The sequence below is a fragment of the Nyctereutes procyonoides genome, unplaced genomic scaffold (genome assembly GCF_905146905.1).
Source record: "Nyctereutes procyonoides isolate TBG_1078 unplaced genomic scaffold, NYPRO_anot_genome, whole genome shotgun sequence".
Lineage (NCBI taxonomy): Eukaryota > Metazoa > Chordata > Mammalia > Carnivora > Canidae > Nyctereutes > Nyctereutes procyonoides.
This window is the reverse complement of record NW_026575020.1, coordinates 33,014,681-33,033,185: the sequence shown is the minus strand read 5'-3', so window position 1 is coordinate 33,033,185 and position 18,505 is coordinate 33,014,681. Positions and strand designations below refer to the sequence as shown.

At 59.7% G+C, this 18,505-nt stretch overlaps 1 protein-coding gene across 2 annotated transcripts in view; it reads right to left on the bottom strand.

Annotated features, from left to right (window-relative positions):
• The window catches only part of OLFM1 (olfactomedin 1), a 37,810-nt gene that overhangs the window by 17,400 nt on the left and 1,905 nt on the right, over window positions 1-18,505 (bottom strand). The window contains exons 1-2 of one of the 2 annotated variants that reach the window (XM_055329189.1): window positions 6,615-6,886; window positions 4,515-4,664 (exon numbers count right to left, since the gene is read on the bottom strand). In XM_055329189.1, the coding sequence (XP_055185164.1) occupies window positions 4,515-4,664; window positions 6,615-6,764 (300 nt within the window). In that variant the 5' untranslated portion in view covers window positions 6,765-6,886. Of the gene's footprint in view, window positions 1-4,514; window positions 4,665-6,614; window positions 6,887-18,505 lie in introns of those variants that run through there. The other variant, XM_055329198.1, reaches the window with a different exon arrangement.

The following is an 18,505-nucleotide window of genomic DNA, read 5'->3' as shown; positions in this document are numbered from 1 at the left end:
ATGAAACGGGTTAGCTGGGCATAAAAACCAACAAGGATGAATAGTGCTGTCGGGCTCCCTGCACCCCCGGTGGAGGCTCCCTGTCCCCCTAAATCTCACTGGAGTCCTGCCATGAAGCTCGATCACAGGAGCGTGGAGCCAGGCTACGAGGAAACTGCTCCCCCTGATTGTGCATCAACCCTTGTCCCCATCTTGCGCGCCATCCATCACGCCCCACGGTATCATAGGTAGATGACTGCTCTGCAAACACACACATTCAGAGCATAGAGTCAGGAATCAATCACCCAGCAAATGAAGAATCGCTGTTTTACATCTTTGCAGGCGGATCTGAATTGAGTCTCGCCTCAAGATGGAACTTTAATATTCAACAGGATTCCAGAGAGCTTAAAAGGAAAACAGTTTTCATGCAGCCACCTGCCAATGCATTTTATTTTTGGGAGACTGGCTTGTGCTTCTGAGCACATGCATTTGGGGCGGTGGGGAGGCGGATGGAACTCAGGATTGCGCGGTGGCGTTTGGGTCATTTCTCAGAACCTCATCCAATTACCAGGGACGAAGCAGCTACCCTCACAAGCACAAGCAAATCTCCATTTCTGGTTCCTCGCTGCCTTCGAAAATCCTCTCCCTTTCAGGAACAGAATCATTTGGGTGTGACACGTAGCTCAACTCGGTCAGTGAAAAGATGACAGCGCGGTTTCTACCACTTACGGTACATCCTCCACCCCCGCAAATAAAACAAAGTAAGAGCGCAACCGAAAGAAAGGCTTCTCAGTAGGAGAAAAACCGATATTACTCATTGCAGCATTTTTAAAATGCCTGGGATTTTTATGGCTCGTTATTTAAAAGTGACACACAAATCCAGTTTAAAAATCCAGGTATGTAAAATACAACATGTGGGTGACTCTGACGCGCTCTGATCCTGTCTCTTGAGTCGTTTTATGGGGAACTGGAAAATATTTGTTCTATTGCTTTCTATCTCCCTGCCCCTCCCCCCACACACACACCTGTCTGGTTCTGTCACAGCGAATGACCACGGGACTTCCTTTGAGAGCATTTGTGACTTTTGGTTCCCTTCATATTTCAAAGCACAGCCCAGCCAAACGTCACCTCCTCCAGAGAGGCTTCCGTGATGTGCCAAGCCAGAAGCAGCCGCATACCACTCGGAAAGAGCATCACCTTGTTGGCACAATGCCTGCCCAGCAGTGACCCACACATCTGTCTCAACCACGTTGCTGGACAGGAAACATGGAGCAGGAGGGGACTGGGGCTTTATTCACTCCTACAGCCGCAGCCCATGGCCTTGCCTAATGTGTTCAGTGCCTCCTGCAGCCACAAAGATGGGAGGAGGAACAGAAGTGGCCGCTCCAGTCAAGACCCTTTTCCCCTCCTGCGACAAAGGATTCTCGATGTGTTGGCAAAACCCGCAAGAGCAAGGGCTTCCGTGTGCCGAGCGGATGGGTCCGCGCCGGTTCCGTCTCAGCCTCCAACCGGGGCCTCACGCAGCGCTCCGGGCTTCTTGTTTGCCAGAGAAGGAATGCTTTTAAGGCATTTCAAAGAAGATTAAATTTAAGATTTAGAAAACAAATGCTTAAGATGCCAAGCTATCCCAAATTCTTAATACAGAATGCAGATTTTCCTACTGTCCGGCCCAACTTAAGCGAGGACCCCCCCTCTCTGGCCGCTCAAAAAGCAGATGTTTGGGCCGAAGGGCACAACCAGTCCCAGGTGGGTGTCCTCCCTGGAGAAGACCCTGGCCCTGGCCATCCATCCTCTTTCCTGCAGGATGTGTCCCCGAGAAGCCAATTGACAAGCTCAAGGTCACACAGCTGCCAAGTGACCCCGTCCTCCCCAGGCTTTGCCGGTGTGGCAGCGGGTGCTACAGGAAGTGGGGAGGGGCGGCCACGTGCAGCACGCACACCTGCCTCAGGGGAACGGACACTTGCTAATATTCACTGAACACCCTCGATGTTCCATCGTGGCGCTTATTCCATTCGATCTTTATAAAACCCTGTGAAGCAAACATTCTTTCGAGCCCCATTTTGTGCAAGAAGAGGAGACCAAGGCTCAGAGAAGGCAAGCACCTTGTCTACCATCACACGGCAGTCAGCCACGATCCAAAGCCCGGCTTGACTCCAAAGCCCACACTTTCAAAGTCAGGGCTGGTGGCCTCTTCAAAGAGAGCAGAACCCGTGGCCACCACAGGCCTTTTGCACTCGGCGGGGGTCTCCTGGCCCTTGGCCCTGGCCGCAGGTCAGCACTGGGGCATCTATCAGGTCCTGGCCACCAGGCCCTCCCAGGGACTCTGGGCCAATTATAGCCAGACCCCTAGGTGTGCGGCCTGCAACTCCACGGGCGGAGTACCACATGCAGCCAGGCCAGAGAAGCCCAGAGCTACACCCCTGTACTCAGCTGGGACCCCAGCCCCGCCGCTGAGGGGGCACACCCCCAGCTCCGTGCACCTGCAGGCAGGATAAAGGGCAGCTGGCAGCCCTGCCCCCACCACACAATCAGAGCAGGAAGCCAAGAGGCCTCCTTTACAACAAAAGGCTGCTGCCCTCTGAAAACACAGTGCCCACTGGGGTATAAAATGGGGCTTTAAATCTTTCAGCCCTGACACCACACAGTATGAAGCAGGAAGGAGGGCCCCAAGGGCTGCACTCCCAGGGGCTCTCAGAGCTTTCTGGAACCCAGAGGGCCCCTCCTCCAAGAGCTCCAGGGCCCCCTTACCCCACCAGTCTTCCGGATCTGCCCCCCTCTGGCACCCCTCCCACCGCCTGGTCCCCGCCCAACTCCCCCCCAACCCAGAGGTCCCAGAGGCCCTTCCCAGCTCCACCTCCTTCCTCTGCAATTCTGAATAATTAAAGGCCCAATTAGGCTTCAGTCTAGTTTGGTGTTAATGAACGTTTGTGGAATCTGCTAAATGTGTTTTACTTTAATTCTTTCTAAACGACATTCTGGGTGGGCTTGGGAGGGCAGAACAAAGACCACACTATCCCTTACAGGGTGGGCAGGTGCCATCACCAGGCCTCCCCACACTCACCCTGGGAACCACACAGAGCCGGAAGTGCCCAGGAATCACTTACCCATGCTTTCCCTCCACATTGGGGAAACTGAGGCCAAGACAGGGACCTGCTTTGCCTGGAGCTGTACAAGGGGTTGTGGTTGAGCTCAAACTGAGCAGTTCTGACCTAGCACGGCACAGCAGTGCTGTCCTTCCACCAGCCGTTGGGCCATGACCTTCCCCAGTGAGGAGCCACAGCCCTGGCTTAGTGGTATGTGCGTGTGTGATGTGTATGTGGGGTGTGTGTATGTATGGGTGGGTGAGTGGGAGGTGTGTATGTGGCGTGTGTGTTTATGTGTGTGTGTGGGTGGTGTGCATGTGGTGCAGGTGCATGTGTATGTGGGGTATATATGAGATGTGTATGTGTGTGTATATATGTTGTATGTTGGGGTGTGTGGTATGTGCTATAATGGGGTATGTGTGGTATGGGGGTGCATGTGCATCTGGTGTGTATGTGTGGGGTGTGTGGGGTATATATGAGGCATGTATAAGTGTGTATGTATGTTGTATGTGGGGTGTGTGGTATGTGCTTTGTACATGGGGCATATGTGTATCCGGTGTGTATGTGTGTGTGTGTGTGTGGTGTGTCTATAAGATGTGTATGTATGTATATTGTGTATATGGGGTATATGTGTGCTGTGTACATGGGCTATGTGCTGTACACGTGATGTGTGTGTATCTGGTGTATACATGTGTGGGGGTGTGTGGTGTGTATATGAGGTGTGTTTATATGTATATCGTGTGCATATGTGGGGCGTATGTGTGCTGTGTACATGGGGTGTGTGTGCTATGTGCTGTGTACATGGGGTGTGTAGGTGGGTTTGTGCACAGCATGTGTGTGGGTGTGCGGTGTCCATGTGAGAATGTGGGTGGTGAAACAGGGTGAAAGAACTTCACCAAGTTTACAGGATTCTTGTGAAGATTATTTGAAACAATGGATTTAAACCCTGTGCTTGAGCCACACAGTGCTGTTGGCAGCGGGCCGCAAAGGTGAGAACGCAGTGTGCACTTGCACCCAGTGTGCACTTGACCCACCTGCTCACGGGCAGCAGAAAGAGCCCATCAGGTGGAGCCCCAGGGATTCCTGGGGCACTCTCCCACCCGGCTGCTCGGCCACAGCTCCGAGCCCCCAGGTTTCCTGGGCGCCAGGGGAGGTGGGGAGATGGTGGCATGGCATGGCATGGGGGAGCAGCCCACGTCACCTCTCCCCACTCCCACGGGGCTCCTCAGGGGAGTGACCAGCAGGGTCCGCTCACCTCCCGTGGGGCCATCCCTGGGGTCTCCACTAACCCCTCATTCACACAAATATTCTGGGTATGGATACGCTAAGAGCGGGAGGCCTTGAAGTGGGGACAGACCCTGCAGACTAGCCAAACCCTGGAGCCAGGGTGGGCACACACACGGACGTACACGGATACACACGCATGCGCACACGCGCCCCACACAGACTCACCTTCTCCAGTAGCTGCCTGAGCTGTTTCGTGCGGGCGTCCCGTGAGCACATGGTCTGCTGTGGGGCGACCACTGTGCAGATACACCTGCCCTCGCTGTCTTGGGCAGAGCTGTACACCTGCCAGCTCTCCTCAGGGTTGGTGGGCAACACCTGCAGGGGGGGCAGGTGGGTGAGGGAGCGAGAGGGAGAGAAGTGAGATCACAAGGCAGCGCACCAGGCACGACAAGCAGGGAGGATGGGCAGAGTCCGAGCCCTGGCAGAGGACAGAAACGGTCCAGAGCCGTGGTGTAAGCACGGGGAGGGACGGGGAGGGACGGGGCCCCCAAGAACAAAGGGGTCGCATCCCATCAGGATGCCTGGGGCTACAAGGAAATCAAACTGGCAAGACTCTGGACTTTTTTTTTTTTTTTTTTCAAATCCAGGGGATTTTTCAATTCCAGGGATGTTGGTGTTCTGGCAACTGACCAAATGGTTAGGGGAGGTAGACGGGATGGGGAGAGGCCGCAAGCTGGTAAGGAGTCAGGCTGGAGAGCAAGTGGCTGGTTGACTCACAGCAGCACGTAATTCAGAAATAAGATCTCCTCTCCAGAAGGCGAGCAGGGGTGGCTGGCGCAGCCTCGCACTGCCGTCCCTGCCGCTCAGGGATGGGGCGCCTGCGGTAACAGCTCGGGTCCCACAGCCCATTAGTTCGGAGCCCCAACGACCCCTGGCCCCCGCTGCCGTCCTGCGAGCAGCCTGGCAGAGGCTGCCCAAGGAGACGCCTGGCCTCCAACCCTGCGAGGGCTGCCACCCACGAGTCATTTGGTGGATGTCACCAAGTTTCTGGGGACATGTTGTGCCAGGTCACACCCAACCCCAGTCCTGGGGTATGCTCAAGGACCATGGAGAAATCACAGCCGTGCCCGGTCCATGTCACCTTGCAGCCCAGCTCAGGTCCCAAGTACGAGGTGCACAGGGGAGGACACCACTGCCACAAACACTCACTGAGCCCAGACCCTCCCCCACAGCCTGCCCCGCGGCACCTCAGGTCACCTCCCTGCTATTTTTAGCACAGGGATGGGGAGGAGAATCTATAGTAGCTATACATTTATTTCATTCATTGCCAACCCCAGAGGCTCAGGACCCAGACGCAGGGACAAAGTCATTACGAGAGCCACTGGATGCCATCCTTGAAATCCACCCCCACCCAGGTGGGGTGAACAAGACGAGGGTCTTAGGAGGGGTCACATGGAGACCCCTCCCAGAGCACTCTGCCCTGGGCAGTGGAAACCAGGCAGGAGAGGAGCCTCCCGGACAGGGAGCCAGCCTGGGGCCCTTCCTCACCTCCTCCTCCACTCAGGGGTGCTTCCCGCTTAGCCCCGCTCCAGCAGCTCCAGCCACCAGCCAAGTCAGCCCTGCCCACAGGCGCCCTGGCCACTCTCCCCCTCCCTCAAGGCCTTGACAAGGGAGGAAAAGCCACCTGGGAGGCAGGGCAGAGGGGTGACGGGTGACGGAGGGAGTGGGGGCCAGCTCCAGAGCCGGTGCCTCCCAGGGCCCACCCGGGCCACTGCACCCTGAGGGGCTCGGTGTGGGGACTCGCAGCCGCCGGCTCCCCCACCCGTCTGCTGGCCCGCTCGGCCAGGCCGGCCGGGCTGCTCTGGCTTGACAAGTAGGGCGGCTCAGTTCCAGGCGAGCCCCGGCTGGACCAGCCCCGACAGGGTGGAGCGGCGTGTCCCCACCCCTTACTTGCCGAGTGACCTTGGACGAGTCCCCAAGTCCCCTGCCTCAGTTTCCTGACCTTGTCAGCGATGGACTTTTATTAGTTGAAGGGGACTCCAAGGCTCCGAGTCCCCAGGCCCCCTACCCCTGGAGGAAACCCGGCAGAGGAAGGAGGCGGCACCCCCGGGGGACCCGCGGAGAGCGCGGGGCAGGTCATCCCCGCCCGCGGGGGTTGGGGGGAGCCGCCGGGGACCCCAGCCGGTGCCCTCGGCCCTGCGCCCGGCCCTGCCCTGCCCTGCCCAGCCCGGGTCGGGGTCGGGGTCGGGGTCGGGGTCGGGGTCGGAGTCGGAGGGCCCGCGGGGCGGGGGCGGGGGCGGGGGCGGGGCGGCGGCGGGGACTTACGCCTGTGCTGCGGTCGAGCGTCCCGCCGCTGGCCGCCGAGAGCTTGGTGGTGTTGAGGCCCACCAGCGAGGGCAGCGTCTGGGACATCCAGTTGGTGATCATGGCCATGGTGCTCAGCACAACCCCGATCTTGAGCAGCGGCACCGACATCGCGCCTCGAGTCGCCTCCTGCGCCCGCGCGCGCCGGCGCCGGCTCCGCGCCCCCGGGCAGCCTTCAGGCGGCGGGCACCGCGGCGGGCAGGGGCGCCCGGCCGAGTCCCCGCGCCCCCTCGGCCCGCCGCCGCCCGCCCGCCGTGGCCGCCGCCGCCCCGCGCGCCCCGGCCATGGCTGCGCCGCCCCGGGCGCGGGGGAGAGTGGCCGCCGCCCGCCGCCCGCCGCCCGCCGCCCGGTGTCCGCGGTGCCGCCGCCCCTCCGCGCCCCGCGCCCGCGCCCCGCGCCCCGCGCCCGCGCCCCGCGCCCCGCGCCCCGCCGCCGGCTCCGGCTCCGGCTCCGGCTCCGGCTCTGAGCGCCTCGCGGGCTGCGCGCGGGGGCCGCGGCCGGGAGGCGGGGACACGGCCGGGCGGCGGCCGACGCAATCTGCCCAGGAAATGGGTGGATTTTTCCTCTGCGCTCCGGCTCCCCGCCGCCCCCTGGCTGCTGGCAGCGAGGCCTGCAAACCCCAGGCAAGGGGCTGACAGGGGTGTTGGGGCAGGAAAGCTGACCCCCCCCCCCAGTCCTGCGGCGCCTCGGCGGCCTCACCGTCCAGATGGGCTGCGCCGCCGCCCCCCTCGCGGGCGCACCGAGCCAGGCCCGGGCCCTCCTCTGGGACCACCCCCACAGGAGCGCGGCCCAGCCCCCCTGCCCCGGACCTACTGGGGGTGACTCCTGGCTCTGAACGCCAGCCCTGCTGACCCCCGAAGCCCAGTGGGAGGGGGTCTCCAGCTCCAGCGCTGACCGCCAGGGAAAGGGGTGTAGAGGGGAGCGCTCCCTGGGAGGCCCCGGGGACAGGTGCTCTCGGGCCTCTGCGAGGAACGGAGTCTGCCGGCACCCACCACTGTGGGCTCCTGGGTGCGGGTGGAAGGGGGCTGTGCATGCAGGTGCAGGTTTGGGGCTCAGGCATGGGGGCAGGAGAGCTAAAGGTGCCACGCCCATGAGGAGCATGGTCCTGGGTGGGGCCTTGGGGTCTGTGGTTGGGGGCATGAGTGGAGGTCCCAAGTCCTGGTGCCCAGGTAGAGGGGCAGGGCAGCCTGGCACAGGTCCCCAGCCCTCTACAGCGTCACGCCGGGGCACGTGCAAGTCTCCTCAGGACCCCAGGGCTGACGCGGTCGAACACCTTCAGAGGGCGTTAGCATCTGCAGGAGCCTTCTAGGGGATGCAAGGCACATCCTCCAGTCGCGCCCATGAGGCCTTCCCAGCCACTGGGGAAGAGAAGAATTCCCCAGATCACTCACTACACGCTCTTCCACCCGGGTGAGAATCAGTCTCCCGTCCCCAGCAGCAGTTGCAAGGAGCCAGGCTTCCTCGGCCCACCGGAGGGCCTAGGGCTTCTCTCTGCTCCATCCCCTTCCAGAGAGGGGACTCGATTACAGCCAGGATGGTCCAGCTTTGGGTGTGCGACCCCGCTGAAGGGTTTCCTGACGTTTCCCCCAATGAACACAAGGGAGTGCAGGTGGCCGGTTCCAAGCGTTGGGGAAGGGCGCCATCTCCTAGCGTGTGCCGGTACTGTAGGCACCACTGAGCACCCACGGGGTCCAGGTCACACCAGGCCAAACGCCAGGGCCAGGTGCTGGAGGCAGCATTCACACGACTACCAATGCCCCGCCACCTTCCCCAGCCAGCACGCGGTGAGCAGATGCGGGGCCACACGTCCCGCCAGCGCAAATCCCTCACGCGCAAATCCCACTGCGGACAGTGGCCACTTACTTGGTGGGAACAATTTCAAAGCGAACCCAACCCAATCTACCAAACGCTCAAGGCCTCCATTTAGAAGCCATGGGTACTTGCTTATGACCTACGAGAGCAAGATGGATGAGTACAGGGTGCGGCAGACCCACCCCCAAACCAGGCCAAGACACAGGGGACAGCGCGTTGTACACCCCCCAGACAGAAGCGACACCAACGCGGGGGCAGATGCCCAGCACTTGCCACCAAGTGCATGCCATGGCCAGAGAGAGGCATTGCCCGTGAGCCACTCAGCACCGAGAAGGCAGACTCAAAGCAGACAGCCTGCCACTGGCTGGGAGACCCCGGCCAGGGCATCAGCCCCTCTGTGCCTGTTTCTCCGTCTGTAAAATGGGTTCAGTGCAGTCATTGTCATCTCTCCCTCTAGGGTATTATGAAGATTCAATGGTTAGTGCAGGAGCAGGCTTGGCACCCAGTAAAGGGTACCCTGCTTTGCACAAGACACAACCTGCTCAAGAGGCCCCTCAGCCGAGCCACCAGGGCTCAAGTCCATGCCAGAGTTGGGATTTGTGTCCCCAGAGACCTCCCCCACTGCCGGAGCTGCTGCTATTGATACAGATGCACAAATGCTGGGGAGGTATTGCTGGACCCACTGAGCAGAGCCACATTCTAGGGCGATGAACTCCAGATGGGCAAATATAAAGAATTAAAAAAAAAAAACAACCTGATTTTGAAGAACATCTGATTTCCCTTTATGTCACTAATGTCCCATAAGGATTTACAGTTGGTACTCGAAATCTGAAGAGTGCCAACTTGGCCGGGCTCCTCAACAGAGGAACCGAAGCCCAGGTAGTTGGAGACGATGGAGCTGATGCTCCATCCAAGGAACTGTCGGAGGCGGGAAGACCCGAGGACCACTGAGTGGCTGGGGCCCGTCCCCGCCAGGACTCTCCTCGACCCTGGGTGTGGGCATTTAGGTGCGGGGATGTGGGGCCCCGTCCCCAGAGCGGCAGTCCCATCGGGGAGCCAGCGGGGAGAGGTTCTGGCATCCCCTGGGCACAGCCAGGAGGCAGGCCTCGCAATGTGTGGCTCTGGGTTATTCCCACAGCGTTTGCCAAGTGTGGACTGTGCCTCGGGGCTCCTGCAGCTGCCAGGAGCCAAGCAGAGCCTGGGAGGTCAGAGAATTGGAGGTTCACACCCAGCCTGCCTTTCGGCCCCTCGCCACCTCTTCCTTCCTTGTCGGTGTTTATAAAGAAGCAAACAGAAGCACCATTCACATCGCCCCCTCCAGGAGGGCCTGTGTAGACAGAAGAGGGGTGTGGAGCAGGGACAGCTCGCTCCTGACCCACTGGCAGCTGTACCTCTGCTGCCGTGCCCTGTACCCCTGCCGCTCTGCTCTGCACCCTTGCTGTGCTGCCCTGCACCCCTACCACTTTGACATGCACCCCTGCTCTGCTCCTTTGCTGCCCCCTCCTACTCCCCTGCCACCTTGTCCTTTACCCCTGCCCCTTGGCATGCACCCCTGCTGCCCTTCCCTGCACCCCTGCTGCACTGCCCTGCACCTCTGCCACTCTGCCCTACACCATTGCTGCCCTATCCTGTACCCCTGCCTCCCTTTCCTGCACCCTTGCCCCCCTGCCCTGGACCCCTACCACCTACCCTTCACCCACCTCTCTTGCTCTGCACCCATTGTCTGCCCTGCACCCCTGCTGCCCTGCCCTGCACCCCTACCACTTTGGCATGTACCCCTGCTGCCCTGTCGTACACCCCTGCCACCTTGACATGCACCCTTGTAGCTCTGCCCTGCATCTCTGCCACCCTACCCTCCACCCCTGCTGCCCTATCTTACTCCCTTATTGTCCTACCCTGTACCGCTATTGCCTTGGCATACATCCCAGTCTCTCTGCCCTGCATCTCCGCTGCCCTGTCCTGCATCCCTGCCCCCCAAGCCCTGCACCCCTGCCACCCTGTCCTGTACCCTACCGCCCCGCCCTGTACCCCTGCCACCATGTCCTACTTCCCTGCTACCCTGCCCTGCACCTCCATTGCCTTGGCATACACTCCTGTTTCTCTGCCTTGCACCCCTACTCTGATAAGCTGGAGGTTGGAGGTAAGTCATTTCCAGCTCCTCCAATCCTAAAGTCCTCTCCAATGACTGGAACCCATGAGTCAGTAAGAAATGCCTTTAATGCATTTGAAAGGGTCATCTGAGAAGGCTCGAGCAAGTGTAATTTGATTTAGAAGGCTATACAGTATTTCCAAAAGCAAACTATGAATTGTTGAAGAATGAGGCATTTGGATTAAAGGATCCTCGGTGTTGGCCAACCCCAAATGTTCCCAAGGAGGTGCTTAAATCCCCATTTCCACACAGCTTCCCCTGAAGCAAGGGCTCACTTATGTTCACAACTTGGAGTGGCCATGGTAATGCTAACCGAGCAGGCGCCGTGCCCCAGACACCCGCATGCTAGGTGCGTGATGTGATGTCCCTTAACCCTTGTGGACGCCTGTGGGCCATGCGCTTGCTGTGTCAGGCTCAGAGAGACGACAAGACCTGTGCGAGGTCAAACCAGGAGCAAGCCCTTCCCAGGACCAAGCTCAAAAGCGTGGTGCCCCTCCGCCTGTCGGATGGCACAGTGTCTCTCTGCTCCCGCTGCTGTGACAAAGCACCACCAGCTGACACCTCATAAACAAAAAACATCGGTGGCGCACAGGGGTGGAGGCTGGAGGTCTGAGAGCAAGGCGTTGGCGGGGTGGCGTCCTGGGAGGGCCCACCTCCTCGCCACCGTGTCCTCACAGGGCAGATGGCAACAGGGGGAGCGAGTGCTCCGAATCCTCGTTACAGGGCACCAGGCCCGGCACAGCGGCACAGCACCTCCCGACAGGCTCCCCAGAGGCCCTGCCCCCCAATGCCATCATGTCTCAGGGTTCGGATGGGGGGGACCTCCAGCCTTGACCTCGGAGGGGCCTGTACAAATTCAGCAGCATGTGAAAACAGGAATGCCAGCCCTGAGGGCCCTGGGCTTCAGAGCTTTCAGGAGGAGGGCTGATGGACGTGACATGCCCGTGAAGCACCCCCCTGCTTCAAGGGCACAGGCACACGTGGGGTGTCAGAGCACGGCCTGACAAAGCCTCACAAAGGCCGCAGGGCCACCTGACCACCTCCATTCCACAGACCGAGCACAGGCCCATGGGACAGGGACTTGCTTAGGGCTAAACAAAGGGACTTCCCCAGAGAACAAAGTTTGGATGCCCTTTTGCGGTTAAACAACAGGCACATTTTCCTCATAGTATCTGCACATTGCTAGGGGCGGGGTGGAGGTGGGCAGAGGGCCGTGGGAGTGGAAGGGGGGCTCCATGCATGGCCATTGTGCTTCTCCTGGACTGTATGCACCCTTTGCTCTCATTTCCCTGCTGGGGAAGAACGGCCCTGCAGCAGCAGAGGGTCTGGTCTGGAGCCAGGCACCTTGAGAGGAGCCCACAGGTGACCTGAACCCCTCTCCCAGCAGCCACGGGCAGCCCGATCCGAGCATCCCCTTATCCTGTCCCCCTCCACAGCCTCTGGGTTGACCCGGGTGGGCGACGGTGGGCGGGGTTGCTGCTGCTCACACCCATCCCTAAGGGGGCCTTCCTCCTGGCCGAGTCCCATGCACCCTGCAGGGCCCTTAGTGGTGGAGGGTCTCCCGACACTGCTGCTGTGGGGCTGGGCCGCAGGGAAAGGCAAGGTGTGTGCTCTGCTCTGTGCCCGACCCCCGGGAGAGCATGTGTGGAGAGGGGCTCAGAAGATGCAGGCCAGAGCCCCAGCAGCTCACTGTGCACCTGCCCCAGATGTGCTCGGGCATCACTGGGTGCCACTGTGGTGGAAGTTCGTTAGCCCAGTTGTGGGGAGCTGGCCCGTGTGGTCCCGAACCAACTCCCAGGCCACTTTCTTCCACCATTCATGTAGGCTCAGGCTCCTTTGGAGGTGCTGGGATTCATGGTGTCTATTCTAGCCCCCCACCCCCGGAACAGGGGCTGCTTTCAAGGACAGAGGGCTCTGTGACCCGCAGCTATCACCGGGGCTGCTTCTTTCCTGAGCCACGACACCCCCTTCCAGCCCTTTGTCCTGATAGTCTGTCCATCCAGAGAGCTGACTGCCCGTGGCCCCTCCCCGTTCCCCCCCCCCACACCCTCTGCTCCTGCTCTGGAACGTTCCATGCCACTTTCATAAACATTGCCTCCGACGAGCTTATGTCCAGACTGGGAGGCCACGACTTCATGTCCTCTTAGTTGCCCCCTGGAATGGAGTCCACATGTGGGAGTGAGGGGCCTGGATGTGAGAAGTCGGCAGGCACGTTGCCCTGTGCGCTGAGCTCAGGGCTTCGTGGGGTGGGGGTCCCATGGATGTGACTGTTTCCTGCTGTCTGTTAAGGGACTGGGGACAGACTGGTTTTTACTGGATCAGTTGTTGATGCCGACACAAATTCGTGGACCTGATGTGGATCAGAAATTGACGTTGGCTATGAAAACATCTGAGAGTCAACCCTGGGACACCCAGGAAGTCACCGTCTGCTCAGAGCAGGACTTGGGTGCTCCCAGAGGCTCTTCCCTCCCAGAGCCCACACTCTGCCCTCAGCCGATCAGGACCCTCGGCCTGCGGAGCCTGGACTCGGCCTCAGGAAGCTGCCCAGCCAGCTCTCCGGGACGGTGCACCATCTCTGGAGAAAAGGACTACCTCGATGCCATGCCCCCTGAGGCTGCAGGACGAGGCCGGGAGGCTTGGCTGCCGGGGGACCGGGAGCCTCAGAGCACGGGGCAGGCCAGGGGCTCAGGGACCTACACCTGAGAGCGGCAGATTGTTTCTGAAAGCCTGCCTCCGTTTCCTCTCCGAGTCCTGCTCTGCTGTCAGATGTAACGCCAACGCCCCGCGGTGCTGAGCACACTATTTATAACATGTATGAATACACCTCTGTTCTCTCTTCGACCCTCAGACACCCCAAGCGGGAGTAACTTGCTTTCCGGAGCCACCCGCGAGCACCACTTGCACACTGGAGAAGTCTCTGCCGGGAAGCCTGAGCTCCGGAACAGCGTCCTATCTGCTCACCCGCCCCACGCACGGCGGGAGGGCACACTTCTAACCTGCACATCTGAGTGTGGACGCAGCCGGGGAGGGGGCTTCCCCTCATATCCCCCCAGGCCCGGCTCCCACAGCCACCCTCTCTCCTCCCGACCGACTGCTAGACCGTCGATGTCATTAAACCGTGCATAAGGAGCCCACGGCCCAATCCCTGTGGCGGAGATCAGAGCAAGCGGATTGGAAAGCTGGCATCTTTAAGCACTGCCTGAGAGCAAAGAAGGTGCCTTCACCCTCTGACATCTGGCAGTTGTTGTGAAATGTAACCTGGGTGCAAAGGAAGGGGGAGCCGGCATTTACAAGAAGCCCCCCTTCCCCAGCAGAGCCTGGTCCCTTTTCCCCAGGGAACGCTCCCTGAATGATGCTCAAAGCCACACAGGATGTGACTGGGGCTGCAGACGGGCATGCCAGGGGCGAGCAGCATGAGCTAAGTACGTCTGTGCATTCTTGCCTGCTTCTTGGACTCAGCCATCACACAGACGCTGGGACGCCTGCGGGGGAGCAGAGCTGCTCCGTGAGCCCCAGAGAATGGAGATGAGGAGCCCAGGTGTGCTGTCCCAGACACACACACACACACCCTGCCATGGGGACTTGCTCCAGGCTGCCCCCCTTCCTGGTAAGAGGAAGGAGACAATGTGGGGCCCCTGCCAAACGCTCCCTGGCGCTCTGCTGCTCCCCTTCAAAGGCTGCGTTTCCAGGTCAGAGCTGGTGGAGCGTGGGGCCCGCCACTGGAGATGCAGCCAACCCAGACCCGCAGTGCTGCTCTGCAAAGGTCTGCAGCTCGATGACCTGGGCATCCAGACACGGTCCTGGTGGGCAGTGTGCCTCGGGGACGCTCAGCATCCGGGCTGGAGTTAACCACGTGCTTTATTTTTTATTTTATTTTTTAAAGATTTATTTATTTATTCATGAGAGACACAGAGAGGCAGAGACACAGGCAGAGGGAGAAGCAGGATCCCCACAGGGAGCCCAATATGGGACTCGATCCCAGAACTCTGGGATTACAACCTGAGCCAAAGGCAGATGCCCAACTTCTGAGCCACCCAGGCGTCCCAACCATGTGCTCTAGAGTCTGGCGAGTTTCTCATGCATGTGCCCCTCTGAAAAGCAAAGGGACGGGCATCCTCCCATCCCTCTTGCTGTGCAGGTCAGAGCCGCCTGGACCATGGGACCTTCAGGAGAGGCCCGGCCGTGGCAAGGACCCTGTGGCTGCTGCTTTCAGAGTGTGAAGAGCATCTGAGCCCAAAGTTGGCTCCCCTCCCCGTTAGCCCGGCTTGCAGTTGTCATGTATCTAATTCACTTTAGCTAGTAATTAGTTTTGTATTACTTTACACGGTGATGTTAATACTGATTACAGGGCTTGATAACTTTAGTAATAAATACAACCCAAGGCGGAAAATTACCTTTCTTTTTATTGGAGAAGGCTGAAGTCAGTGGAAGGAGAAGCAAATTGCTTTCAGAGATGAAGCAGCTGCCAGGGAGGAGGATTTGCAGCAGCCCCCCCACCCCCCGGTGTCACAGCACCTTCCTGCTCTGGAAGGTGGGGCCACTTGGGAGTGGGGAGCACTCCTCACCCCCTGCTCCTCTCTGGTGGGCTGCCCCGGGGGGAAGGGGCCTGCAGACCCACCTGCAAAGGAGGAGTAAATGCCGTGCACTGTGAGCTGATGGGTTTAGGGGAAGGCCGTAGTGCTCCTGAACTAGCCCCACTATTGCTACCACCCTGGTGTCCAGGGCAGACGTGGGGGCAGGCCAGGAGCCAGGGCAGGTAGATGGGAGGTCTGCGGGGTCATCAGCCCAAGGTCAGTCTCCAATAGGTCACAGAACTGGGCTGTTTTATTCTCATTAAATTTGCTCAGGGGAGGGGGCCACCTGGGGGGCTCAGTCGGTGAAATGTCTGCCTTCAGCTCAGGTCATGATCTCGGGGTCCTGGGATCGAGCCCCTGCATCAGGCTCCCTGCTCAACGGGGAGTCTGCTTCTCCCTCTCTCTCTTCCCCACCCCCTGCTCTTTCTCTCTGTCAAATAAATAAAATATTTTAAGAAATTAAGTATGCTTTAGGGGAGGGGGCACCTGGGTGGCTCAGTGGTTAAGTGTCTGCCTTGGGCTCAGGTTGTGATCCCGGGGTCTGGGGATCAAGTCCCGCATCGGGATCCCTACAAGGAGCCTGCTTCTCCCTCTGCCTGTGTCTCTGCCTCTCTCTCTCTCATGAATAAATAAATAAAATCTTATAAAAAGAGTGTCTCCCTTCAGCTTGGTGTCATGATCTCGGGGTCCTGGGATCAAGTCCGAGTTGGGTTCCCTGCTCATTGCAGGGCGGTCTGCTCCTCCCTCTGCCCCTCCCGCTGCTCCTTCTCTCTCTTTCAAATAAATAAATACAATCTTTAAAAAAAATAAGTTTGCTCAGGGGAGCAGTTGCATCTTCCTCTGTAGGACAAGCAGAATCTCAGGAGTAGAGAACAGATTTGGGGTGACAGGTCCTGGTGGGTTTCCTAGGGGCTTGCCCTACCAGCTGCTCCGTGACACCTGCCCCACCCGTCCACAGCACCCACCCACACCTCCCCAAGGGGAGTAGGGTTTGCTCACGTCTGGACTCGGGCTCCTGGACCAGCAGTGCCAACCATGGTGACACCTGGCCCTCAAGTGCACTCTGCTCATTGTTCACGGCTGGAAGCATGCGTGGAGGCCTGCGTCCTTAAGAAAGGCCAAGCCCCGCTAGGGGAGCTCTGCTTCTCTGTTAGAATAAATCTGATTCCTCCTGGATTCCTCCTGCGCGGCCAGCCTGGACCCTGCTCCTCCCCGCTTCCCTCCTGCCCAGGCTCACTGCTGGCCCTGGGCAATAGCAGGCAGGAGCGACCCCAGGACCCCCAGGACCACACACACGTCACCCTCTCCAACACCCACCCCCGCTCCAACCCCAGAGCCCCAGGTTCACAGTCTCCGGCCTCCTAAACAAACAATAACGGCAGAGCCTTGGGTCTTCCCACAAAGCATGTCAGCCCAGACACCAGACCACACGGCTCGGACACGCTCTGTACGTGAACCCAGGTCTGACTGTGCTAAAGCCAGCTGGTGTCCAAGAACAGCACACCACGGGGAGGGTGAGTTAGCGACCCAGCAGGACAGGGGCAGGGGGTGGGGGGACTGCGGCGACATCTTCCAGGGTCATCCAGTTTTTAAAAGGTGGAGGTCCAGGTTAGGAGGCTAGGAGCTTTTCTCAAGGTCACCCCAATGGTGCCTGGTGGTATTGGGGTACATGTAAGGGCAGCTGAGTCAAGGTCGTTGCTACAGAGCCCCACCCATTTCACACCTTCAAATGCAGGAGCATACTTCTACTGGTGGACCAGGTGGGCCTGGGGCTCGGGTAGCCTTCCCCGCACCCACTGCCCCGAAGACAGAGGGGTCAGCTTGCCCGCACCCACCTCCCCCAAGACAGAAGGGTCAGCTCCCCCGCACCCACTACCCCCAAGACAGAGGGGTCAGCTCCCCCACACCCACCTCTCCCAAGACAGAAGAGTCAGCTCCCCTGCATCCACCACCCCCAAGACAGAGGGGTCAGCTCCCCCCTACCTTCCCCAAGACAGAGAGGTCAGTTCCCCCAAACCCTACCTCCCCCAAGACAGAGAGGTTTGCTCCCCCAAACCCCACCTCCCCCAAGACAGAGGGGTCAGCTCCCTCAAACCCCACCTCCCCCAAGACAGAGAGATCAGCTTCCCTGCACCCACCTCCCCCAAGACAGAGGGGTCAGCTTCCCCACACCAACCTCTCCCAAGACAGGGCGTCAGCTCCCCACATCCCGCTGGGAAACTCCTATGATGCTTCTCATGGAGCGTGAAGCACCAGCCTTTGATTGGAAATCAGAGAACAGGACCAAGTAAAACATCTTTTTGTCTGAGGACAAAGTTCCTCTGGGCCCACCAGCCTGGCACATAGTAGGCCATCCATCACTGGCCGGCATTTGATTGAGTGGCTCATCATCCGCGAGCTGTCGGGAGAACAGATGGCGCGGCCATGTGCTCCTCTCCCCCGCCCTCCGCCCGCATCCTTCAAGCAGTGCTGAGGAAGTGCAGGTACAAGCCGCACGTTTCTCACTTGTTTCCACCTCCATGCGTGCTGACCCATGAACACGGTGGCCCTAGAACCTTGTGTGTGGATCTCTGGCAGGGTCCCATGAGCGGGGTGGGCAGGGTGCAGCTGTGGGAGAGACTTCTGCAAGGTGGGAGACAAACAGGGTGGGCAGGGGAGCCGACACCTCACGGCTCAGCCCCCGGAGCTTCGCTGTCTGCGTGCTCACTCTCCGTGCTCAGGGGCATACGGAGGAGCTCTGCTCACGACACCGTGCAGTGTGGCTTCCTGGGGTTGAGTCACTTTGGGGTCAAGAAAGCAAGACTCCGGGAGTGTGGATGGCCCCAAGCAGCTGTCGGATTCAGAGCAGCCCGGCCCTGACCCTGTGCTACTCCCCACCTTTGAGAGTGCTACAAAAGGTGCCAGGCCCCTGGCCCAGCCCCGATGGGGCCAGCTGGGCAGCCCAGGTAGTGGGCATCTCTAGAACCAGTGGCTACTCTCTAACCTTCATAGACTTGGAACAACTGGAGTGATTTTAGCTGGTGGAGCCTTTGTTCTAAAATTCCACCACAATTCGGGACAATAGGCTTCCGACACAGGACTCTGGTAGCCTAACCTCCCTCTGAGGCAGGCCCAGGGGAGGGAGGGAGGGAGGGAGAGGCCATGCCTCAGGGGTGGCTGCACTGAGGGACAGGGTCCCCTGAGACATCCCACAGCTGGATTTCAGAGAGGGGAGCCTCCCAAAGAAAACATCATTCCCCTTGCTGGCCCAGGGGCAGGCTGGGGGCCTGGGGAGCTGACCCAGGGCTGCAAGGGGACCTGGCTGCAACAGGAGGCGG